Source organism: Amphiura filiformis, chromosome 4, assembly GCF_039555335.1.
Source record: "Amphiura filiformis chromosome 4, Afil_fr2py, whole genome shotgun sequence".
NCBI lineage: Eukaryota > Metazoa > Echinodermata > Ophiuroidea > Amphilepidida > Amphiuridae > Amphiura > Amphiura filiformis.
In genome coordinates this window covers 11,039,273-11,066,562 of record NC_092631.1, presented here as the reverse complement: position 1 = coordinate 11,066,562, position 27,290 = coordinate 11,039,273, and the positions used below count along the sequence as shown (strand labels likewise).

At 35.3% G+C, this 27,290-nt stretch overlaps 1 protein-coding gene across 1 annotated transcript in view; it reads right to left on the bottom strand.

Annotated features, from left to right (window-relative positions):
* Positions 1-27,290, bottom strand: part of LOC140150542 (voltage-gated inwardly rectifying potassium channel KCNH6-like) — a 514,496-nt gene that overhangs the window by 325,868 nt on the left and 161,338 nt on the right. Inside the window, 3 exon segments of the mRNA XM_072172573.1 lie at positions 1,299-1,516; positions 3,873-4,415; positions 18,135-18,371. Coding sequence (XP_072028674.1) covers positions 1,299-1,516; positions 3,873-4,415; positions 18,135-18,371 — 998 coding nt within the window.

Here is a 27,290-nt window from a genome sequence, read left to right as displayed (position 1 = left end):
TCCATCCTCATTTCACCCAATATATTTTTGAGGGGCAATCTGCCAACCCTGGCCACTGCTGGTTCCCTCAAGTATTGCATCCTATTCATTTTATTTTTAAAGGATAGATGACAGTTTGGCTGTTCTTATTATGTTTGCTGCCCACATATAGGCCTACACCTCATACGATTGTCAAAAGATCAAACATAACAGTGACCACTTCACTTGTTTTATTAACCTAAATACGGTTTGCTCAAAATTCTCTGTAGATCAGTAAAAAGTTAAAGATATTATTACAGCATCAGTTTCCTCAGAATACGGCTATATATTTTTCATGTAACACTACCCTATTAAAACCCTAACCCCATAACTGCAAAACTTTCCTTAACACTTAACCTTCATCCTTGCCTAACCTAAAACCAAATTGACTGTACATAGACAAATGTATACTAGGCATACAACTATTTGCAATCTTTACATAATCACAATGATGTTTTGTGTGTTGAAAACAGGCCTACAAAAAAGAAGCACCACACACTTTTGATCATTTTTGTCTCAGTATTTTTGAGCCAATAATTGTCCTTTCTCCCTGCTCTGCCACTGCCTAAGATGACGTAGCAATACAATTCATGACAAAACACTAGCTGTCATCCTTAAATATAATGGGTTTTGTTTTTTGATTATTTTGATGTTTGTCCCTGGAGAGCCATTTCAAAACATTGGTTGTTTTTATCTGTTTTTGTCTGTTTAGTTTATTGTTATTTAGCTTGTCTTCTCATGTACAGTGATTTTCATCCCTATACTGTGGTTCACCTCAAGTTCAGTACTGCATGATGTCAATGCTTTTTTGTGGTTGCGCCGCTAGCATGACAACCAGCCGTCCTTGTGCGTGTACGCTCTGCACAATTAACTTTACGCACACAATTTGATACTGCGACCAGTGAAACACGCACCTTTGTCACTACCAAATATGGAGCCAAGCACAGTATAGTTCCAATGTAGGTCCCCTGGATATATTTTTTACAAATCTCTGCATGCTTTGGAATAATAGGTAATAATTTTTGAACATGGAACATTACAGCTTACCTACTTCTGTGCCTACATTTGTTGTTGCTTATCCTCCTGCATACTGACTGAGTTTTACTTGTTTCCCCACCTCCAAGTTGGTATACCTTGGCTAATTTTTTCCAGATGTTCACATATGCAAGGTATCCTCTTGTACCATTCATTGATCCTTGATGTGTTTTATGTCCTCATCCATTGAACTCACCATTATTCACTTTTTACCGTCACCCTGAAGAGAAAAATTGAGTGCTTACCTGTGTGACTCTTGTGCTAATATTAGTTGCCACATCAGACACTGGAGGAGGTACCACCCTGGTGTTAAAAGTTGATCCTCGTAACTCCTCATTCAGAAGGAAATCCATGTTATCCCTGGGATCCACATCGGGAATACTGTGTAAGCTGCTTTGCCTCCTACCCCTGTACTTAGAGAGGTCCGAGTCGGATATGGCTAGGTGCAGTTTTGGATTAGAACCTGTCATTCAAAATGGATGGGTGAGGAAATAAAGGTATAATAGCTTAATTGTGAAAAAAAAAAGTATTTGAATAATGTGAGATTTGCTTTAAACATAGATTTTCCCCAAATATTGTTCTTTTTTACTATCAGATATGTCCTCTTTTAATTTTGGGATCACAAAGAAAATCATATTTCATTCCAGCACTTATATTGACCAATGTGTGTATCAATCTGTTGTCGATCTGCCGAACATCCACAGCTTCATGCATTGGGACATATAAATAAGATGTACCCTAATGTCCCATATTAAATTATGCACACATAGTTGATATGTTAATGATTCCGTTCAACTGAGTTTAACATTACCATTATCACATATTATTCTGATGGTTTGAAAATAATATAGGATCCCGAGTTTATTATAAAAACTCGTTCATTTTAGTGTAATTAATGCACTTCAGGCTTAGTCTTTACTCTTCAAAGGCAGTGGCGTATAAAAAACAAATTGGGTTAACAATAGACTATTTTCTACCCAGGGTGACTGAAAAAAGTGGAGAATTGTAAAATAATGATGAGATATTGTGAATTACATTGAATTATACGTACTCTCTAAATGTAAAAGAGTGAAAAACCACTCTGAATTTCAGAGTGAATTTAAGTTAGCTCTAAAAGAGTGGGTTTTAGCTCTAAAAGAGTGAAAACATACACATAATTTCACTCGCGATTTCGAGTGAGCCTCACTCGCTCAAAAGTGGCGCAAAATCTCACTCTTTCTTGGAGTGAACTGTCAGCCAATCAGAAGCGCCGAAAATCGGCCGATGTTTGTTGAACTTGTGTAACAAAATGGCGAACAGTGTGTGAATGAATGGCGAAAAGAAAGCGGATTTGATGAAGAAATAGACAGCATACTCAATAGTGATTACATTTATGTGTAGGTCATAACTTGTAGCAAGTATACACTTGGTCTGGAGACAACGGCGGCAGTAAGCTTAAGTCATATGTGAGCAGTTTGTTACCGGCCCAGTGCCGGTTTACATGTACGCATATGTAAGCTTATGTAGGTTAGGCCTACGCCGCATCACGCTTCTCCAGACTGTGACCGTAAACATGGTATTTGCCAAGTGTTATGTCCTACACCTAAGTGTACTCACCATTGAACAGTTTGACTATTAGCTTCACTAAATCCATAGTTTTTCATCATTCATCCCACACTGAAGTTCGACACATTGTGTATGTGCTTAAGCTTTAGACCAGTTCAATATTCCTAGACCGGGCCCTACCCTAACCTGGGGCCTAGCCTCACAACAATTTAAAGCACATAGTAGCTGTTATGAACTGCTGTGATATTCTTGTATATAAAATAGGCCTAAATGAATAAATAAATAAATAAATAAATGCTCTTTCTGATTCACTCTTTTCCGGAGTGAATTTTTTCACTCTTTCTTGAGAGTGAGCTTCACACTAAAAGAGTTGTCACTCAGATGGCTCTTTGAAAGAGTGAGATTTCACTCTTTTTGAGTGATTTTTCACTCTTTCACATTTAGAGAGTAAAAATTATGTGTTTTTATGTTTGTACCACCTATTATCCTTTCTTTTTTTTTTTTTTCTTCACTTTTTCAAACCATGCAAAAAAAAAATTTGGGTCAACAAATCACAACTTTCGTCGGCAAAAAATATTTCTGTCGGTACATTTACAAGTTATGCCCCCTCGGTTCCAAAATCCTGGCTACGCCACTGTTCAAAGGGTATTTAAGTATATCATTGGGTACCGTAACTCAATAATTAGCATAATGTGCTTACTATCAAGCACTTTTGAAACATGAAATTGTACCATAGTCTGGCCAAACCCGGAGTCTGAGGTTACTAGGTACAAAATGATAAATTAATATTGATCAAAACTTGGTATAATTTGAAAAATTATAAAAGAATGTTGTCATTTGAAATAAGCATTACAAATCAATTTTGAACATCACAAATTATTTTCTTGAATGCAGGGTTCCCGCACCTTGAAGCCTTTAAAATTCAAGGACTTTTCAAGGACTTTTAAAGTCCAAAAGCTTGATTTTCAAGGACTCACAACACAAAAATCATGATGCAGCTCTCTATGTGGCACATATTATTAACGAAAGTGACAGCTCCTCTTTCCACATTTTGTCAAAATTATACTTTAGGTAAAATTCCAATTTTCAAGGACTTTGTGCAAATTTCCAGGACTTTCAAGGCCTTGGAAAGGTGTTTTCAAATTCAAGGACTTTCAAGGACCTCAGGAACCCTGTGAATGATAAATCTTCCATTTGCAATGACAAATTAAACCATGTTTTCAACAAATTAATATTTTCTGTGAGGGGAAAACATTTATATAGAAATTACTAACCAGCTTGTGATGAGTATTTCCTTTGTTGCACTTTGTATTCACTCTCAAGGCATTCAAGTGAAGAAGCCCTCCTTACACTACCACTCCTTTGAGGCACACTCTGATCTGACCATCCTGATGTGTTGGAAACAGACCGTGCTACCCGACTTCCAGTAGAATGTGTCCTTCCCCCAAGCCTTGGACTGTCCATTACATCTAGTCCTGGTGTGGTCAGTGATCTTAAACTTGCTTTACATAGACCTGATTCAGAAGACATCTTTCTATTGATGGAGGATGACGGAGCACTTTCTTGATCCTCCCCCTCCACAACTACTGTAGGCATTGACTCTGTGTGCATAGAAGGCATAGAACTGGTGGGAGATTGGGGGGCAATGCTCCCTGATTGCATACTCAAGTCCAATAGAGGCACAGAGCTGTGTGGTTCTGTAGAAGCTGCCGATTCTACATCACGATCACTCTCCTGCCCTTCACTGTCAGCAGTAGAGTTTAAGTTTCGGTGACGATATAAAGAAGGCAGTTTAAGTCGGAATGTCCGGTGGTTATCTGAAAATAGTATAGCAACAAATATGGTCACTACTTATTATGCAAGAAAATTTAGAGCATAAATGATACAAATATTTATTTTTAATATCCTCTCCTATATAAAGGAAAGACAGGTCAATATTTTGAGTAGTGGATTCCAGTGCAATTCTTATTTAGTTTTTTTTTTCATGAAAATATAGATTTTTAGGGAAATTTGAGCATATGCAATATTTTTAGTACCACCATTTCAAACTAACATACCCCAATCAAAATAATTGGTACATCCACAATGATGTAGGGTCATCTACAGACTGATAGACCACACCCAAAATCATATGTGATTGTCCAATCAACTGGACCACACCCACTGAATAAGAATGCAATACAGCCCGGGGGGGTACTCAAGTTTGGTTTTGGTAGGGACGTGCTGCTGAGAATTTGAAAGTGGACCCATAAATATACCAATTTTTCAAGAAATTTGGACCCATTGATATACCAAAAGTCAAAATTTTTGGCCGAATTTAACCCAAATTGTGTTAGTTTTTACAAATTTTCCCAAAATTTTGGGAAAATTTTGGCTAGATTAAGAAAAATTGGGCTATTTTCCTAAAAAATTGAGAAAATTTTGAAAAAGGACCCATATACCAAAATAGGCTTTGAAAAAGGGGTCATTGATATACCAAAAGGCTGAAAATGCTACCCATGTTTGCAGCACGTCCCCATATGGTCATTTGTACTGAGTACCCCGGCAAATACAGATTATATATGCATGGGTTAGAAATTAAGAGTGTGCAACAAACACAATAAATTAATAATGCTGTTATTTAACTTATTGATGTGGCATCCTCATACTGAAGAACCCCCAAAGAGTATCGACTCAATATGGCCCTGTGTGTGGTATTTTAGTTTATTGCTAAGGCTGCGTTCACATAGAAGTATACTATTCGGGTATACGGTGCACGTTTTGCAGGTGCACGCGTATAGCTTAAATCGAGCAAGACAATTTCATAGTACCGGGTAAGGCTACGATCACATAGAAGTATACTATTCGGGTATACGGTGCACGTTTTGCAGGTGTACGCGTATAGCCTAAATCGAGCAAGGTAATTTCATAGTGCCGGGTCACATAAGAGGGCACTATTCGAAAAGGCCGTATACCTACGTATAGTAGTATAGTGGGAATAAGTGAGAATCGTGCGTGTTTGATTTTAGTGCAGCGTATACCGTCCTAATTTTAAAACTAAACCATATGTGGGTAAATTCATTTTTTTAAATAGATGCACTATCTAATTCTACACATTATGACACCTAATTGAATGCAAAGTGACCTCAAGAAGTAAACTTACAAGCATTTGATTAGACGAAGAAAATTGGTAAACTGACCTATCATGCCTAGACTCGCTAATCTCTATACGAAATACGCTCATTCGATCAGGCTGAGTTCACATAGTATACTCCTATATGAACTCAGCCTGATTGAATGAGCGTATTTCGTATAGCGAATACCGTACACCGTATACTTCTATGTGAACTCAGCCTAATGGAGGGCAAAGAGTGTACCTGCTGCGCTCATCAGCTGAAGCCCAAAATGGAACAATAATTGACATCCACTATGGACCACAATGGCCTCATCCCAATGGCATAGTTCAATAACCTTAATTAAATAATCATATTGCAAAATTTGACCTCAAGTTTCAGAGTATGAGTTTTTGTACCCAAATTTTCAAAGGTCATTCTGTGCCTGCCCTTGATAGATGAGCATGTTGTGGATCCTAATGATCTTTAAGCTTGAGTGTTAATGTGTGCACAATCAACTCTTAACACAACCACACACTTCAAATGAAAGATTGCAGGGCTCATACTGGGGGCACATAGCCAGGCCTGTAACCAGGGGGCTGGGGGAAGCTATCCCCCAATCCCAAAATGCTCCAAAGGTCCCCTCTTTTTTTTACCCAAAAAGTCCCATTTGCGAGCATAGCGAGTGAAAAAAACCTTACACATTTTTGGGACGCAAAGCAGTTTTTGCCATGGTCACTACGCGTGCTGAGCTAAATTATAAGGTGCTTAATCTGGAATTTGTCGGTATATGTTGGAAATCTTAATTAGTGTACACACTAATACTCACTATGAAGGCAATATATATCTGGTAAATTAAACACTATACCATAATTGTGTTAGTATATGTACCCATACATTACAGTATCCAAGGTTGACAAAACTGATATAATAGTGCATTAATATAGTAATAAGATACAATCATAATTATATTAGTTGGTGCATATTATATAAGCCTATACACTCATAGATTAATTAAATATTCCAAGCTTGTTCCATGTGCTCAATCACAACATGAATCTTGTCATCTGATATAACATTTCATTATCAGTTACTCTCCAATATCAATCCAAAAGTTTTAGTTATCCCTATACATGAAAAAATCCTCATAGTATACTATTTCATACAAAGCTAGGTTCCCTCATTTTACCATGGGGTGTTTATATTTTGTAAATGAAAATCTATTCACAACTTGCTATACAACCAGAGCCATAGCCAAAAGTATACAAAAAGTCCCAAAATTGTTAAATTCTTAAAAGAATTTGAAATCAGGTTTTTAAAGCTTTTTTGGTCAAAAAAGGTCCAAAATTGGGGAAGAAAGTCAACTTTTCACAAAATTGCCCCTCCCACCTTGGAAAAAAGTCCACTTTTTCAAAATCAGCACCCCCCCACAAAAAAAAAAAATCCTAGCTACAGGCCTGTATACAACATAGACAAAATTGTCTTTTCCGTTCATATCAAGCTATAAAAAACAATTTTTAAAATGATTTGTTAAAACCAGATGACCAGCTTCATTGGAATCCAAACAAAGTACTAAAAGTGAAAGCTTTTGCAGTACCGTGAAAACACGCAAATATGTTCTTTTAATGTATAGAATTATGTAAGAAAATTCAAAATCGCAAAATTAAAAACAAGCAATGTAGTTCAAAGTTGGCAAAGCACGTAAAACTGCACGGAAATTACCACTTTTACAGTTATAGAAATGTTATAAAAACTGATCTAGTTGACAAACATTTTAACATTTTAATGTCCCATTACAATTGCTTTGTTGCACACATGACAGCACATACGAGCGTATACGTATATCAATCAACAAATTGCGATGTTCTAGGAACTCTACTTAGTGTTTTCATTCTACAAAATTGAATATGTAGTGAACATAATACTTTGTTACACACATGACAGCACATATTATAATATAAACTACACATTCTGAAATGAAATATTAAAAATATTAAAAATATACATTAATAAATATTGTAATATAATTATTACATTCCGTACCAAAACAAGACACACATTTTCTCCAGATTCAAATCTTATTCCAAAGTAAATTTGACATTTGGGGCACCCACCCTTCCATAATACTCTGGCACAACTGATACTGCAACCAGCAAAATTCGACTTGAGGTGAACTCAAATTTGTTTCCTCCCTCACAACAAAAATCTCTCTAAATTTCGGGGAGTCAATAATGGAATTTGGTCTGGAATCGGTTTCCAAAAATCCCCTCCCAAAGTTCCACCTAACCTATCCACAAGATGTTATATTTAATATTAACCATAACAGCAAGGTTTTTACAGTTGCTACACATAATGAAATCACCCCAGGGAAATCACACTGCACTGATTATGTAGAAAGGTATTTTTTGCAAATTTGAAGTTTTGATGCAGTTCAAAAACCTAACTGAAATTTTAAAATAAAATGAGATTTCACACACTGCAAAAATGAAATGCTGTATTTAATTTAAATATCATCTTTCTACTTAAGAAATAAAGGGTAATGCATTATCCTTTACACGAAAATAATGTGTCCGAGGCAGTAAAAATGTAAATAATGGGTGAGGCGCTCATTTTTACTGCCGAGGTAAATATTGCCCAAATATTTCAAGTTGTTTAACTCAAGGTGCCGAGGTAAATATTGCCCAAATATTTCAAGTTGTTTACCTCAATGGGTCGTGGGGGTAACAGAATTGTAAATAAAAGAGTAACTAGACTTAGCTGTGGTCTAAGACCACGAACACAGCCGTGTTGTGACCCCTAATGACCCCAAAATCTATGAAAACCCCACAGGCATTGCCTTATGTTAATACATGTGTGCACATAGTATCACTCTGCCATGTTATTTGTGACAGAAGAGACATTTTGAATGTTTTTGTCTTGGACCGGAAGTGATCCCTTAATGACCTTTGACCCCAAATAAAAAAATACCACATATACATTAGGTAAACATAATTCATGTGTGCACATACCGTCACTCTCCTATGTTTTTCTTAGCTAATAAAATGTTTTGAAAGAATTTGGTTTTATACCGGAAGTGACCCCTTAATGACCTTTGACCTCAAACAAAAAAATACCACATATACATTAGGTAAACATAATTCATATGTGCACATACCGTCACTCTCCTATGTTTTTCTTAGCTAATAAAAATTGTTGAAGGAATTTGGTTTTATACCGGAAGTGACCCCTTAATGACCTTTGACCTCAAATCTGTGTATGATTCATAGACACTGTGTAATAGCAATGCATATGCGCAAGTTGCTTCACCATCCTACGTAATTTGTAGGAGAAGTAGCATTTTGAAGCTATTTCGTTTTATACCGGAAGTGACCCCTTAATGACCTTTGACCCCAAATAAAAAAATACCACATATACATTAGGTAAACATAATTCATGTGTGCACATACCGTCATTCTCCTATGTTTTTCTTAGCTAAGAAAAAATTGTGAAGGAATTTCGTTTTTTACCGGAAGTGACCCCTTAATGACCTTTGACCTCAAATCTGTGTATGATTAATAGACACTGGGTAATAACAATGCATGTGTGCAAGTGGCGATACTGTCCTGAGAAATTTGTGGGAGAAGTAGCATTTTGAGTTGAAATCACGTTTTTGACCCCTGTGACCCCTACGTGACCTTTGACCCCACGAATTTCATATGACATGTAGGGGCATGGTCAGTGATGTTAGTGACCAAGTTAGGTCAAAATCGATGCATGCATGTAAATGCTAGAGCAAATGTAATGGTCGGCAGAAGAAGAAAGAAGAAAGAAAGAAAGAAGAAGATCCTGTAAGAAAAAAGACACAGCCGTGACTAACGTCAACGGCTGTGTAATGACATTGATTGAGTAATAAATATTACCGTACAAATCAAGTAATCACAAAATAATACGTTGATAAAGCTTGATTTAATAAACAAAGCTCTGTACTATACTTTGTATGACTTATACATGGCAGAGACTCATAACATTGTGCATTGATATAGAATCATTAAAATGACACACAGTTTGGAGCAGCATATAATTATGCTACATTCATTTTGCGTAATATGTGACTGACATTGCAGTAACAGGAAACAAATAATTTCTGCCATTTATAACTCAAAACTAAGTTTACAGAAGAAGCAACCTGTTTACATAGTCTTTTCAGATTTCAAACTTCAAATAAAGTGTAGAGCATTCTAATGAATGTGCTTATAAATATTATCTGCATGTGTGGGTAATATACATTGGTTATGTTTGAGAACCCATGGAACAAAATAAACAAGTCACATGAATTGAAATCATTATTAAAGCAAGTTAATATAGGAGAACTTAATTTGTGATTTTGTTACATCTAACTACTAATATACATTGATAAACTTGATAATGAAGCTGAAACTCACTCAGAATGGCTAATAATGTGAATGGAACTAGGAAAACAAAAAGTGATGTTATAACAATAATTAGTAAATCTGCACAGCAAATGGTATTTTACTAAGAAACATATGTTGACAATGAAATTAGTGGTAACCCAATATCAAACTCAGGCGGCCGATGACATGAACGAGCCGGCAACTTATGAAACCGCCCGGCCGTATGGCATTTTCCAATATACTGGTTAGTTTTGTGGGGTTCATTATCGAACCCCAACGGTTTTAGCTTGTATTTATATTATTTATCAACATAGGCCTATTTGTTTGTGATATTTCAAGCGTTTTAAAATTTCAAAATAATCCCATTCAATTACACGGTTGACGATGAAAATTGACTGAATTTAGAGACTGCAATGCAGCCACCACCTGATCAAACTCCCATTATACCATTGGTTAGGCCAAAAAAATAAAATGTTCTTCTCAAAGCTTGCGCGCGCATTTGTAAAATCACATGATTTGAAAAAAAAAAATTGGCGAAAATCAGATTTTTTTCCTCAAAATACCATAATACAAGTCGGGAATTTAAAAAAAAAAAAAAAAATGTGCATTTCGCATTTGTTTTCAAACCACTTGTGGGCTTTGAGACGAACCTTTTATTTATCTTTTGCCTTATATAATATTAGGGATGTCACAGTGGCTGGCTGGCTAGGCAGATTCAGGGGGGTGCTCCCCCCTAATTTTTGCAGTGCAGCGCCTGACTTTGTGTAGGCACAGAGCCGCCGCCAGGTGGCTTGGCACCCCCCTTTTCATGGTTTTTTTTTTTCCACGCATACACATATGAGTCCAAAAAAAAAAACCATGAAAAGTTATGAGCATTTGTAATGCCATTTTTTGCCTGTAATTAATTTCACAAAATGTTTTCTTTGATCTAGTTGTATCAAATTGTCACAAATGAAACAACCAAAGATACTGTTGTATGATGTTGGTTAGGTAAGCTACTCTTTGCTGTAATACAAGCTGTAGTTAGCAACTAGAGTCAACAGACTCTGAGTACAAGCCGCCGCAGTTGACCTTTGACCCCTAAACTTTGACCTTTGGGGTCATAAATATTATTATACTTTTAACATGTTTAGAATGTCGTAAGAATAATTCCTGTTGAATTTGAGCTCGATTGGACCAATTTTGACCTTTGACCCCTATAACTTGACCCTTGGGTCACGGATGGGGTCAACTGCTCTTACATTGTGCTTAGGATGTCATAAGAAAGATTCCTGGTGAATTTCAGCTTAATCGGAACTTATACATGGATTTTGATTTTTAAAAGTTTTGATTGACCTTTTGACCCCCTTAATGACCTTTGACCTCAATGAAAAAAAACCCTTATGTACATCGACAAAATGCATTGTTCCAGTTTTAATAAACAAATTCTAACATGTTTAGTTCTTGAGATAAAAATTCTTAAAGTTATTCAGCTAAAAACAGGAAGTGACCCCTTAATGACCTTTGACCCCCAAAATAAAAATACCATGCATACATCAGGGAACACTAATTCATGTGTGATGGTTATATTATTCTGGTCTGTTTATCTTTTGAGATAAAAATTTTTTGAACATTTTTGATAATTTTGGTTTTTGACCGGAAGTAACCCCTTAATGACATTTGACCCCAAAACTGTAGACATCCTAAGGACCCTGGCTAATAGCAATGCATGTGTGTTAATGGCGACTCTCTGCTATGTAATTTGTACAGACAGTGATTTTTTGAATATTTTTTACAAATTTTTCAGTTTTTGACCGGAAATGACCCCTTAATGACCTTTGACCTCAATTCTTTTTGATAGGTTTTAAGCACTGCCACATGTTGATTCATATGCATGAGTCACATGATCATTGCATGTAATTTGTGAAAGGAGTAGCATTTTTTGTGAAATCAACATTTTGGGTCATAAGGTCAAGGTCAAAGGTCACAGCCAGGTCAAAGTCAAATGCAAGGTTTTGCCTAACCCATTGGTCATTTGGGTCAAATATGGTTGAAATCTGTCAATGCCTGGCGGAGCTAGAGCATTTTGATTGGTTGCCAGAAGAAAGAAAGAAAGAAGAAGAAAGAACTAGAGTCAACAGACGCTGAATACAAGCCGCAATTTGACCCCTATAACTTGACCCCTGGGTTACGGATGGGGTCAACTGCTCTTACATTGTGCTTAGGATGTCATAAGAAATATTCCTGGTGAATTTCAGCTTAATCGAACTTATACATGGATTTTGATTTTTTAAATTTTTGATTGACCTTTTGACCCCCTTAATGACCTTTGAAAAAAAAAAAAAAAAAAGCCTTATGTACACCGACAAAATGCATTGTTCCAATTTTAATTAAAAAATTCTAACATGTTCAGTTCTTGAGATAAAAATTCTTGAAGTTATTCAGCTAAAAAACAGGAAGTGACCCCTTAATGACCTTTGACCCCCAAAATAAAAATACCATGCATACATCAGGGAACACTAATTCATGTATGTTGGTTATATTATTCTGGTCTGTTTACATTTTCAGCTTAATCGAACTTATACATGGATTTTGATTTTTTAAATTTTGATTGACCTTTTGACCCCCTTAATGACCTTTGACCTCAATAAAAAAAAAAACCTTATGTACACCGACAAAATGCATTGTTCCAATTTTAATAAAAAAATTCTAACATGTTCAGTTCTTGAGATAAAAATTCTTGAAGTTATTCATCTAAAAAAAGGACGTGACCCCTTAATGACCTTTGACCCCCAAAATAAAAATACCCTTCATACATCAGGGAACACTAATTCATGTATGTTGGTTATATTATTCTGGTCTGTTTACATTTTGAGATAAAAATGTTTTGAACATTTTTGATAATTTTGGTTTTTGACCGGAAGTAACCCCTTAATGACCTTTGACCCCGAAACTGTAGGCATCCTAAAGACCCTGGCTAGTAGCAATGCATGTGTGCTAATGGCGACTCTCTGCTATGTAATTTGTAAAGACAGTGAATTTTTGAATATTTTTAGACTTTGACCAGAAATGACCCCTTAATGACCTTTGACCCCTTATCTGAGCACACCCTATAGACACCGACTAAAGTCGAGTCACATGATATAACCATGTCCTCATCGCATAAAATTTGTGGAAGGAGTAGCATTTTTGTGAAATCACATTTTGACCATTATAGCTAGGTCAAAGGTCACGGCGAGGTCAAAGTCAAATGGAAGGTTTGGCCTAGCCCAATGGTCATTTGGGTCAACTTTGGTTGAAATCTGTCAATCCGTTATGGAGCTACATGCAGTTGATTGCGGTTGCCAGAAGAAGAAAGAAAGAAAGAAAGAATTGGGAAGAGACAGAACAAGCCGACATTCGTCGTCGGCTTGTAAGTACAGGGATATACCGCCAATATGAAAGGATTGCTACATTTATTTGGGTATTCTGAAGTCTTTGAATGAATGTTGATTGATAAATTATAAATTTGAAAAATATTTGCCTGAAAAAATTAATGTATGAATGAACTGTTGAATGTAAATCAAAATTTTTGTAGGAATGAATGGTTGATTACTAAAGAAATTATAGTATGAGTGAATGGTTGATTGCCAAGCATCAATGAATAAATGAATTACCAAACAAAACTATATCTATGAATGAATGCTTATTTGCCCAGCAAATCCAATGTATGTATGAAATGGTTGATTGCTAAAACAAACTGAACCAATGAATGAAATTTTAATTGTCCAACAAAATAATGAATGAATAGCTGGTCATTTGGTATATTCTGCCTAGTAAAATAGCTGACTGAATACACAGCATTTGTCATTTACTGCCATTGGTAGTATATCAGGTAATTATTTGTGCATTTTGTACAAATGATATGATAGTCTACCTCAAGTGCCAGTACACACTAGATTTCAAATATGATCCTGAAAATTTTAAATATCTGACATTTTTAATACTGGTCAGAAAATGACAACTTTTGACCTGGCACAGCGTCATCATCCCTATATCTTCGTGTCAAAAATTGCCGTGATAGTACGGCAAATCCTCTCGTTTTTCAACAGCTACGCATGGCGATTTTGTTCGAGATCGGCTGAGCGACTCAGGCGCGCTAAGCATACCATTTACACGATATGAGATACCACAGAGTTTCTATTCTACTTGTTTTTACGATTTGCGCATGCTCAATACCCCATTTGATTTGTTGTCAGGTAAAACCCAGATTTTGTTTTCAATACACTAACTGGAAATTCAATACACTAATCAGCGGAGATTGCTGTGAATATATTTTACTGCATTTTATACATAACGATTTTTAAATCGTACATTAAAAATGTGATATATTCAACTGTTTGAGAATTGAAATCAGATCCACATGCTGTATAGAATATTAAATCACAAGTCATGCACATATCGAGACACTATGCAACTTTCTTTATCTGCGTCAATAATAGAATATTGATTTAAATAGAATTTGAGTTTGCACTTCACCACTGAGCGATCTAGCGATCGATTTCTAGCCAATCATATACATGTAGGACTCCTTTTCTTGTGTTCGGTGAAATACTAATCGCCAGTCGCTCACCAACGGAGTATAAGTTGCAGGGAAAAAATATTTATAATACAGGGTGTCGACACTGTGCCTGGTTATCTCATACCAGATCCTCACATTTTACCAACTTCATTGTAAATCCTTTATAATGCAATTGTTTATCAAGCAGTCACTCTTATTTCTTCGGAAAACAAGATGCATCTAGCATCCAGCAAACACCTTCCAAGGTTGAAAATGTGCTTGCTTTGCAACAAATAAGCCAACTGTTCAACACCTTTATGTCTCCCACCTATCCAAGATGTGTGCAAGACAATTTGAATTATGTTAAGTCCGGTCACACCTCATGTCGTATGGATGGATCCTTCATTGAAGTCTATTTTGATTGTTCACTGTGAGAGCGGCAGATTTAGCATAAGTCATCTAACAATTTATAAGTTTTTTAGTTGTCAAAAAATGTATTAATTGTCAGAAAATTGCCTAAACCATTTTAATGTTTGTGAGCATGAAAATGTTGCAAATTTCATGAGTCTATTGGATTCACAAAATGTTCACTTTTTTCTAAAGCCCTTCCATGCCACAAAAATTATGCATCTTTTTTAAATCACTCAAATTTTTGTGCTGCAAAATAAAATAGTGTGTTTTACAGTAATTCCATTCATTATTCATCTAACACATTATGATCGTCAATGTTAGCAGTACAAAAACACTTTTCTAAGTAACTTGTTCAATTCAACTGACCACATACAGTCATTTCATTATTTCTGATATGGTATGAAAACAGGTGATATTAGTCAATTCCTTTTGTTATGCTAAAATCTCACAAAGAACCATCAATGTCACAACTTACCACTGCTTGCTCTCTGTGATGACATTTTTTTCTCCTCTAAGTGTTTTTTAACCAGCACTTGTGATTGAGATAGATAAAATATTTCAAAAGCAAACAACAAAAGCATTTAGTGCATAACTATACTACCAATAAGCAACAAGTAAAGATGATAATAACATAATAGTTAATATCATCGCTTCATATTGACAAAACATCAATAATAGAGATCATTAATTGAATTTATGAAAAAAGCAATATAGATGTTCTGACTTTTCATATCAATAATCATCAAAAGAAATTTCTAATACTATTAAATTTTAATTCTAGTGAAATAAAGTCGTAATGTACAATCTTATATGAAAGTGTTTGGGTTTTTTATCCAATTTTTGGCATATTTGTATTGTTTACACAAGTCATATGGAATCAGCCAAATTTGTTGTATTTGTCAGGTCAACAAAGCAATTTTGACATGTCATATTCATACACAAGTCCCTCATTATAGAACTCCATCTTAAATGGCCAAAATAACCAGAGGGGTTTATTTCACTTTACCTTGTTAGTTTGGCTTAAAATGGACAGAAACATTTCCCGACATTTATTAGTAATATTATTTCAGCATTTTGAGTAATAAAATTAAAATTGGATGGAAATTGTACATTATGGCTTTATTGCTTTTTGCAATACAGATCAACATCAAAGACAATGTAGCCAATTCAATGATGTTTTGATTTGCAACTTTTTTTCCCTATCTCAAAGGCTAACACAACAACCTATATATATAAAATATAAAAGATGACAGACAATAACGATGCATAAATCACCAAGTATATAATGATCTTGCAATGGACATTAAAGGTGTCTGACCACATTGTGTTGAGGCATATCAAACAACAATTCTTCTTCCAAGTTTGAGGTCAATATTGCTTCACTGATTTGGATTCTAGAAGTACATGCTTTGGGGACAAGCATTTTGTGCAAAAAGTATCCACTGTTTGTTGCAAATGTTAGAATAGTAGACAAGCAAAGTCACTGCTACAAAAACTTAAAAAACATGTTGAAAACTTGAAATCAAATAGGAATTTTGAGTTTTGTTTTCACTTTTTTGTTTGAAAAAAAGACCAAAAAAATCTTGATTTTCACAAACGATTTTACCAACACGGACAACACTTTGAGACTCGATTTAATTAAGGTGGCCTAACCAACAAACTCTTTTATGTTTTTGTTCATACAGCGTAAATAGTACATATTCCAGACCTGAAAGTTCACTGCAGTTATGAGACAAATATAAGCTGTCATGCCAAAATCTGTTATTTGATAGTGTAATGTGGGAGGATGAGGCTGTCAATCTGGTCAAGCACCTTTAAGCAAACAATTGCCATGCATTCTATGAGGAAAGTCTAATTCAAGTGCTCATTTGTTGATTCATTCTTCAACAATATCAAACTTTTACTTTATTTTTAATATTTTATTTTAGACTGGGTTCCCTTGGGGAAAGTCCTAAAATTGTGAAAAAAATGTAACAAAAATGTAACAATCTGTTACACATATTTTTAGTTTGATTTTGCAAGTGTAACTTCTCCTAATAAGTTTGAAAAAAAATCACATTTTTCAAACCATTAAAAATATTATGTGGGGATTAATCTATTGAACGCTACACAACCAATTACTTAAAAAAATAATTCTATACGTAGGATACATTACTGGTATTACTGGTATTGACCTGGTAATGGGGTAAGGGAATGCAAGGTAGAAATTGTAAGGTACACAAATTATGTTATGCATCTTTTAAAGGCCCTGATTGGCTCTGTATATACCAACAACTGACAAAGAGGTGCGCATGGAGAAAGGGATGTAAAGGCCTACACATTTTTTATTTGATGCAATATTTATTCGTTATTCAACCATTTCCATGCTACATGTATCTCCATTCTTATTTAACATATCTAACGAACGACTGGTGACATAAAAAAGATATTGCCGCCAAAAATGTCACATCAAATATATGGGTTTTTTTTCTTCAACAAACATTTGTTAGAAGATAAAATAAATTGAAACATATTTTATGCCAACTATTTGGAGTAGACATCAGCCTAAAGCCATGAGTGTGTACTAAACAATGCTGAACCTACATGTAGTTGCATCTCTCCAAGGATTATGTAGTGCCAAGAAATAATCTATGACAAAACAAGTTAAAATCAGTCTGATAGTGCAATTATTACAACAATAATTCATAACAACTGGAAAGAATCAGAAATAGACATGATAAAGGACAATTAAGAAAGAATAAAGCTTGCTCCAAGTCAAAATTTACATATCAACTTGATATTGAAAAAATGTAAAATAATGGGAACATTTTTGAAATTGCAGCAGTAACCATTTGGCTATTCCAGTTGAAATACACATTACCCCTGTGCAAGATTTTGGAAATACCTTCTACAGGGGGGGAGTATGTTTTTCAAATGTAACTGGTCAGGGTTAATCATTTTGAAACCCATACTCCCCTTGTATTATGGCTTTACCTATATCTTCCACATGGAGTGAGTATTTGAAATGGAAGTTACCCAATTGTCTATTGTATTCAAAAGTCGCACTCCCTCTGTGGAATACTTCAACTAAATCTTCCACAGGGGTAGTGTGGGTTTTAAATAGAACAGCCCATTATGACTTACTTCTTCCTCTTTTCCATCTGTAGCTGCTGGCCCCCACACTGGTAGCTTGTTCAGTGGGTGTAGGCCCTGCTGATGCTGACAGAGTGTCCTCATAGCTTGGACTCCTTGGAGATGCCCCCACTTGGTCGCTAACTTTGGGAGCCTCTGTGATATCCTCAAAATTGAGGATAAACATGATGATGTCTTCATTTTCATTTTTTACTGGGGCTACAAGTACACTACACAGGAAACTGGCACCTGGAAATGGAAAGAATCAAGAAAAAAAATTGATTGAGAATTTTTTTTAATTGGCATTGATTCATTCAGTACTCCAATGCATTACTGGGTAGAGAGTATATGCTGGTTTTTTTTTTGTTTTTTTATGAACAAGATTCCATTTGTGCACATAAAGTATATATTTTTCAAGCAAGAGGCAGGTCTTCATTTTGAGTAAAAATATATTTATAACAAATGGCCGAAACCTGACAAAGCCCAATATAGGCTACTAAATTAAGGCGATGCCAAATGAATATGACGGGACAGGTATATGGGAGAAGGTCCAATTTTAGAAGCAGAAGAAATACCAGAGCACCCGGAGAAAATATCTTCTTAACATGTTCCCATGTTGAAAGTTGTTAATCTACTTATACTTGATTTGAAGAGAACACAAGTATGGACACAGTAGATTATTGAATCAAGACGATTTATTTGCACTTTGATCATATTTAATATATCTAGTATAATCTCATACCATATCAAGAACATAAGAAAATAGTGTAACGGCCATAAATATACGCACTTGTGCATAAGGGAGACAAACATGATATAGTCAATCTGTTCTTTTCATTCTCGATTGTTAACTTTTGGAACATTTCGGACCTTCTCGGACCATATAGTAATTTAAATCGTGAAGCCATAGAACGATCTGTCAGTCAGCCTAGATATGGAATAAAATTGAATCCCATCACATCAATTCAAAGCTACATCTTTTTTTGAAATACTGGTTACCAGTGGCTTAGAGGCGGATTTTGTGATCCTAGCATCCTCTTTTTATGACATTTTTCAGTAGATATCCATGAAAAAAGCTTATTCCCAAAATTTTAGTTGATTCCGATTTTGCGTTTGTGAGTTATGCATGATTATGTGTATTACAGTGCTCCATAGACCACTGTTGTAATCAAATTTGATGATATTTTTGCTAAACGAATTAATCTGCAAGAAATTTTTGGTACATAAACATTATGTAGCCAGAGGTTTCCAGTGGTATAAAAGTGGGGGATGAGGCTGTGGATCACAAAATGCCCTTTTAAAATGTATGTACTATAACCTGTTAAAATGCAATACCAGCTGATGAACAGATGATTCAAGCTACAATTCACTAATATTTATATCTGATGACTGCCCTCTGCAGATATCACTGACCAACTGCATTCTATATTTGGTGGCAGTTTACAAATTCACAGACATGTATCTCGTAATCCTGACCAGGGTATATATTAGTAAAAAAGTATAGCATAGAATTTCAGGATTCCCAACTTGGCATTTTAACTTGTATAAAGTATATTAGAAACCACGCCATTGCAATTAAAATATAAAAAATAGTGAGTATGGGTTTAGAGGTTTTTTGCTTTTACATTACATTACATTACATTACATTACATTACATTACATTACATAACATTACATAACATTACATTACATTACATTACACTACACTACACAACATTACATTACACTACACTACACTACACTACACTACACTACATTTCATTACATCACACTACACTACACTATACTACACTACACTACACTACACTACACTACACTACACTACATTACATTACATTACATTACATTACATTACATAACATTACATAACATTACATTACATTACATATTTCCCCTAAATTCTGATTGATGTTCCCTCCCACCTCTTTGAAAAAAAATCTCTAGACAATATTGCTATATTACAAACAAGCTGGATGGGTTTTTTCTGAACAAGATTCCATTTGTGTACATAAAGTGGAGGAATTAGTTTTCAAGCAAAGAGGCAGGTCTTCATTTTGAGCAAAAATATATTTAATAATTTCTTACTTTAGTCTGAGTGGATCAGACCACGTCAGTCTTGTTAACCTGTTAAAATGCAATACCAGCCTAATGGCACACCTGGGCTCCTTTGCTTTGGGGTAAATTTCATGTGCAAATAGAGATAGAAATGCTAAAAATCCCAACAAAAATTAAGGGTATGTGCCCTTATTTGCTGGTGGGATTTTAATGGGAGGGCACTTTTAGTTTGTGTCTAAAATTCCAGCTATGTCAACGGAACCCATAGCGCCATTAGGCAAACGTTTACGGTAAAACACCTGATTCAAGCTACAATTCACTAATAGTAATTGCTGATGACTGCCCTCTGCAGACATCACTGACCAACTACCTTCTATATTTGGTGGCAGTTTACTAAATCACAGACATGTATCTCGTAATCCTGACCAGGGTATATGGTCGAATCCAACGAAAAGTGTACACGGCATGTTCAGGGCCATAACTTAAAAGTATTAATCAATTGGCATTCGTTTTTGTATTGTGTTTATTAGCCTTGATCATACGCTTGCGCCATATATAATAAGACCCCTTCTGTGAAAAACTTAGACACAGAGACCCCAAAACATGCTATTTTTACTTATTTTTTCAAAATATTTCTTAAAGTATTTTTAAAAACATCTAAATCAGTTATGAAAAGAAGTCATTGGATTGAATCTAAATTGATTTCCTGAAAGGTGTGTATTCAAAGATTGCCTGTTCAATTTTTCACATATTTGTACATAATTATGAATTTTTTGTGATAATTTTTTGAGTGGTATTTTTTTACATTACCTACGAATCCAATTTTTCATAGCACTAGATATATCTTTAAAAAATGGAAATCACTAATAAATGCGCAATTGATACAAGCTTTGATATGTCCAATTGTGTCTTTTCCTTTTCGGCGTATCCAGATGGCGTCTTTCAGCCACCTAGTGACCAACTCATCACGCCCTCTATAGAGGTTCCTGTTGCCTATAAAAGGAAGCAGTCAGATGTGATGGGTTGCCAGTCTGAAGAAACCACTAGTGTAGTGGTGAAACGTCACTAAAAATGTGAGTTTAACGAACTATGTTAACAGTGAAATCTAACAATCCAAATGAACTTGTTCAAAGATTCTAAATAGAATGTTATTTTTAAATAAAAGTGTTGACAAAATATTGTGCAAAAACATTTCCCGAAATATTTTACAATAACGTTTTTAAAATGTTTTCATGCCCTTTATATAATACGACATTTAAATATTATTTAAAAAAACGTTTTGAATAAACGTTTTAAGAACATTTTTGTGTTTACTAGGTTTAGATCTCAATACAGCTTTAATTATTATGGTATTACCATGATTACTCACATAATTAGCCAGTTAGGCAGCTTAGGCTTCATGGCCTAAATAAGATAACCTTGAGACTGAACAACATTATGACAACCAAAATGAATGCAAGGACACTAAATGGCACACACTTAATTGAATCTAATGTATTCAAAGTGCAGCCGTCCTATCTATGTGGACAACAGATGGGCTGGATATGGATTATGTAATTAGTCAAAATTGATGATTACTTTAAATGCCAACATCATAAAATAACATACCATTACAAATTACCAACTGTTATGTGTTATTGACGTAACATATTGGCACCAGCTTTTTTTTTTTTTGCTGAAATAAGTTGGATAAATATCAAAGTTGAAAAACAAGCCCAATACGTGTGTATAACCAATAAGAAATTGTCTATATACGTGATTAGAGGACTTGAATGACTTCATCATAAATAAGCCTAATTTCCATTTCACAAACTGAAACCTTTGCAAAATAAATTTTATTTACCTTTTTGCCTTTTTCCCATACCATTTAGGCATAGTGCATCGTAAAATTCAAGGGGTCCATGTCATTTTGATCAGACCCGTTGGTCAATTTCAAAGAGTAACTTAAGGGGTCTAAAACATCCTAAACAAGAAAGTATGGGGTCTCAGGCCATGCAAGAATGAGACCCCTGGGGCCGGATGTGATATTATTGACATTTTTGACATCACCATTGGATTAACATGTAATCATACAATCTTCATAAACAACTCTAAATGTGTTGTGTGTTGTCAAGACAAAAAATTATCATACCATTGGAGTTTGACAATGAGTTCCACTGTAAGTATGTTGTTTTTCAATTTGCAATTGATAATCATCTATTTTTAATGCCTTTCAGCATTGTACGTCAAATTGTCCTGTAACGCTTCATTAAAATGTATCTTCTATGTTTCTACTAAAAATAACATTTCTTTATATTTACTGGCGTGATGCCTGTCCTCTGCACGCCTCCGCTAACTAAGTAATTGGGAGCGATCACTGAAATGGGAAACGACATATTAATATAGCGATTGATACCATATGATATTGCTATTTTGTCGTCACCTCCACCCCCCCCCCCACACACACACACCAAGATAAAAGTGATTTAAGACCAAAAAGTATAGACAAGTCGAAAATAAACATACAACTGAAAGCATAAGGCAAAAAAGTGCTTGTTTGTCCTCGACCGCCTGCTCATCATATCTAGACACCACCACCATTTTTTTCAAAACTTGGATTTTTTTTTTTGGATTTAGAGTATCCCTGCACCTAGAGCTAAATGCTAGGATCATTCATGTTTTAAATAAATGTGTCTTAAATATGTAAAGTTATAATTTGTGTTCATGTCATAATCTACTGTATTTTAAATGCATTGGATTTGCATTGATTTTGAAATCATTAATAGACTATGACATGAACACAGATTATATTTTTACAATTTTTTTTTGCAAATAAGTTCATCAGGATTGTCAATAAAACAGATAATTCAGAGATTCTTGTGTACAAATCATTAACACCACCTTTAAACTGCACCAAACGCTGAGAAACATCTTAGTGCACCCCAAAGATAAGCGAAACGCCACACAAACATCTGATTGTGTATACGAGATTCCCTGCCTCAACTGCGACAAAACATACATTGGAGAAACAGCCAGAATTTTTGAAAGAACATAAAACTGAAGCAGAAAAAGCTTCAAAGAAAGCTTTTACCAGATCACAAAGACAGGCCTCCATCACAGGGGAGGATAATAAATCCGCGATAACAGATCACGTCGCAGAAGATAATCATGTAATTGGATGTCGAATCACAAATCAGAGACAGAGAACAGAACAGAAAGAGAAGACATACATGTATAAAGGAAGCCATCTGGATAAGAAAGAGGGGGCCAAAACACTCAACAGAGACGAAGGAACTACTTTCTTCCGACATCTACGACCAACTCCTAACAGCGCCACCTCGTCAGCTCCAACTGGTAGCAGCCGTCGAGGTGCAGGAATTGGTCAGTCAATTTGAGAAGGTGCTAAGTCTTAGCACGAAACTGTCATTGAGGTACGTAACATCAACCCAAATTTTGGATTTGTACACAAGAATATCTGAATTATCTTTTTTGGGTTTCTTTTTAAAAAGTCAGCCATGAATGATCCAGCATTTAGCTCTAGGCCCAAGGACACTCAAACTCAAAATCCAAAAAAAAAATATATAATTCGCATGTCCATGATATACGATGTAGAATATTTATGTTTATTTCGCACCTGTTCATGTACTATTAAAAGTCCGTGTTTCAGTTTTAATGTATGGTTTATGTATGTATTGAAAATATATGGCAAAAAAAACATATAATTTAATCATTTTAATGATTAAAAATATTCTTATTTTTTTCAATTGCAATGTGTATTAGTATTATCAAATAATTTTAAACTCTATTATGGTGATATATGTACAACTGCAATTGATGCCATACCAAATGATTACTATTTTATCGTTTTTATTTTATCAATGGTGCACTATGTGTATTGCATCGTTATGCAGGCAGCATCAGCAACTCCGATTCGTAGGTGCTCATTGGCTCCTAAAATGGCCAAAACAGGTGTTTCTTCCATTTTTAAAGCTAATTCTTGACCAATTTCAACCAAATACAGGTTATGTTATTCCCAATAATCTAAGCTTTTTTTGTGCGTATGTTTCATTATATTTAGATCAAAATAGAAAAGCCTTTTGATGGACAAACACCCCACACACTCGCACACAACATTTCCCTAATTACTGTACAAAAATGTGCATCTACTGAAGATAGCAACATGTTCATATTTGAAAGGCATTATTCTATTTCTAGAAATTCTTGCCACCTACAGTGATTGATTTTTGAGATGGTTCCCATTTTTGTTCTGATTATGTGGTTCGGCGATATCTGAAAACCAAAAAGTCATTAAAATAAGAATATGATTGAATATTGAATAGCAACTATCGTGCCTAGGAAACACATCAGTCATTTGATCAATTGAAGTATTGCTTGACTTCATAATTATATTGCAAAACTTCTCTGTGTACAAGCATGTTTTTATATGGTTCTCTTGAATAATATATGAAAAGTTTCACCCAAAGTACACCTACACAATTCTCATATGGATATTGATTTGAATTAATTCCAACACATAATTGTTCCATTTTTAAGTTGACATGCAATGGATAGTTAACCATGTGTCTTTTAACTGCTGCTAATCTGAACAACTTGCTAGATCATTAAAGTACCGGTAGAGTCCCAAGTTTTACGGAAAACAGAAAAAAATCACGGAATCGGAGGTACAACACAGAAAATGACATTTTTGTATGATGTGACAAAAATTGTTAAAAGATAAGAGAAATAAATGTTAAAAATAATCATGAAATGTGTGTGTCAATTTTTATGATAAAAATACTGTTTAATAATACTGAAATAAAGGTATACTTATTACCAAGGCATGAACCCCACCCCCCATATCCCTCCAAACATCGTAACAGTTGGTCTATTATCGTAAGAATAGTCCAATCCGAGTATATTGATCGTGATATTGAACACTTTATTGTTATATTAATATCATTGTTTATACATTTTAAGCTTTATTCATAAGACACAGATTTACCAATTTTACAACACAGATTACAACACGGAAAATGGATTTTAGAAAATGGTAAACTTCGGACTCTACATTAAAGTAAATGGATGGTCATCGACAATAATGTTCCATTACAGGCTGTGACTACTAACTATCTCAATGACATTTGAGTTTATATCTACAGACATATCTCAGACATAAAGTTTTCCAAATGAATATGAAAGTAGATTCTAAGCACTGAAAAAATCTGAGCCTACATAAATGTTTGTTAAAGGACCGAAAAAGGCGTATGAAGCTTGGCAAAAGTTGTTTCATTCTTTGGAAAGCCATGCATCACAACATTTAATATGCCTTAATATATGTTAGAAAAACAATTATCAAGCATGAATCACATTGTTTTATTTAAAACAAACTCATATTGACCATAAAAACAAATCAAAACAGCCGGCTCTCAATATGCGATATTCATGGTTATTTGTGCTCAATTGTCCTCAGCCTTCATTATGTTACTGGGACGTCATTGCCACAGACAATTTTAGTGCCCCGGAAATTTGAATATCGGGTGGTGAGAGAGGCTGTTTTTAAAATAAAACTATATCAAAATAGTGCAAAAATCGGTTTGATATGCCTATAATACATGTAAATGTTTGCGGCTCTCCCCAATTTAATCAATGCAGCTACACTGAAGATTGAGCAACTTACACACAATTAGCCTATTAGGCATGTATGTACATGATCCACCAGTGGAGCTTCTGCGACCCCTACGCAGAACTTCCGATAGTGGATTATCTGCGCACGGTGGACGCAAGGAATCCATGCACAGTCGGATTTTCTGCGCACGTGCACAGAAAATCCCCTCCGTTTATTACAATTCATAAGATAAGATGATTAAACCGTGCGCCCGAAAATCCGTCAGTGGATTCCCTGCGACCGTCGCAGAATTACTCCACGGAGCTATATACGGAGGGAGTTTCTGCGCACGCGTCGCCAAAAATCCGACTGTGGATTCCCTGCGACAGTGCGCAGAATTACTCCACCGTTCTGACTCTAAATATATATATAATATTTCTTACTCCACTGTGGACCGTTCTGACTGTAAATATATATATAATATTTCTTACTTTCTAAGTTATTTTAAACATGAAACTTGATGCTGACTCTAGTTCCCTGCGACCGTGCGCAGAATTACTCCACCGGAGCTATATACGGAGGGAAGTTTCTGCGCGCGTCGCGCCGAAAAATCCGTCCGTGGGTTCCCTGCGACCGTCGCGCAGAATTACTCCACGGACCTATTCAGCGACGCGTCGTCGAAAATCCGACTGTGGATTCCCTGCGACCGTCGCAGAAATACTCCACCGTTCTGACTCTAAATATATATATAATATTTCTTACTTTCAAAGTTATTTTTTAAACATGTTTTTAAACATGATACTTGATGCATAGAACTGACTCTAAACATTATAGGCCTACATAATATTTCTTATTTCTACCATTTAATAATATTAAATCATAACAATTCATGAGATGATTAAAGCGTGCGCGAAAATCCGTCCGTGGATTCCCTGCGACCGTCATGCGCAGAATTACTCCACCGAGCTATATACGGAGGGGAGTTTCTGCGCACGTCTTGCCAAAAATCGACTGTGGATTCCCTGCGACCGTCAAGCGCAGAATTAATCCACGGGAACTATATACGGAGGGGAGTTTCAGCGCACGTCGCCAAAAATCCGTCAGTGGATTTCCTGCGACCGTCATGCAGAATTACTCCACGGAACTATATATACGGAGGGATTTTCAGTGCACGTCGCAGAAAATCCGACTGTGGATTCCTTGCGTCCATCGTGCGCAGCTAATCCACTATCGGAAGTTCTGCGTAGGGGTCGCAGAAGCTCCACTGGTGGATAGCTTACATAACTCTATTAGGACATGGTAGCAATACTTAGCTCAGTAATCACTCACACAAGAGCTCTGTGCCTGTTTGTACTTAGCAGTAAACCAACACACAAAGTGACATGCTAGGTTTTACTCCCCATTCCAGAAAAATACAGCACTATTTTTTTTTTTGATTAAAAAATATAATCCTGCTTTGCCAAATGAAATATAGCTAAATCCTAATCATTTAGTTAGTTCTATAAACTGGTAATAAATGTAAAATTTTT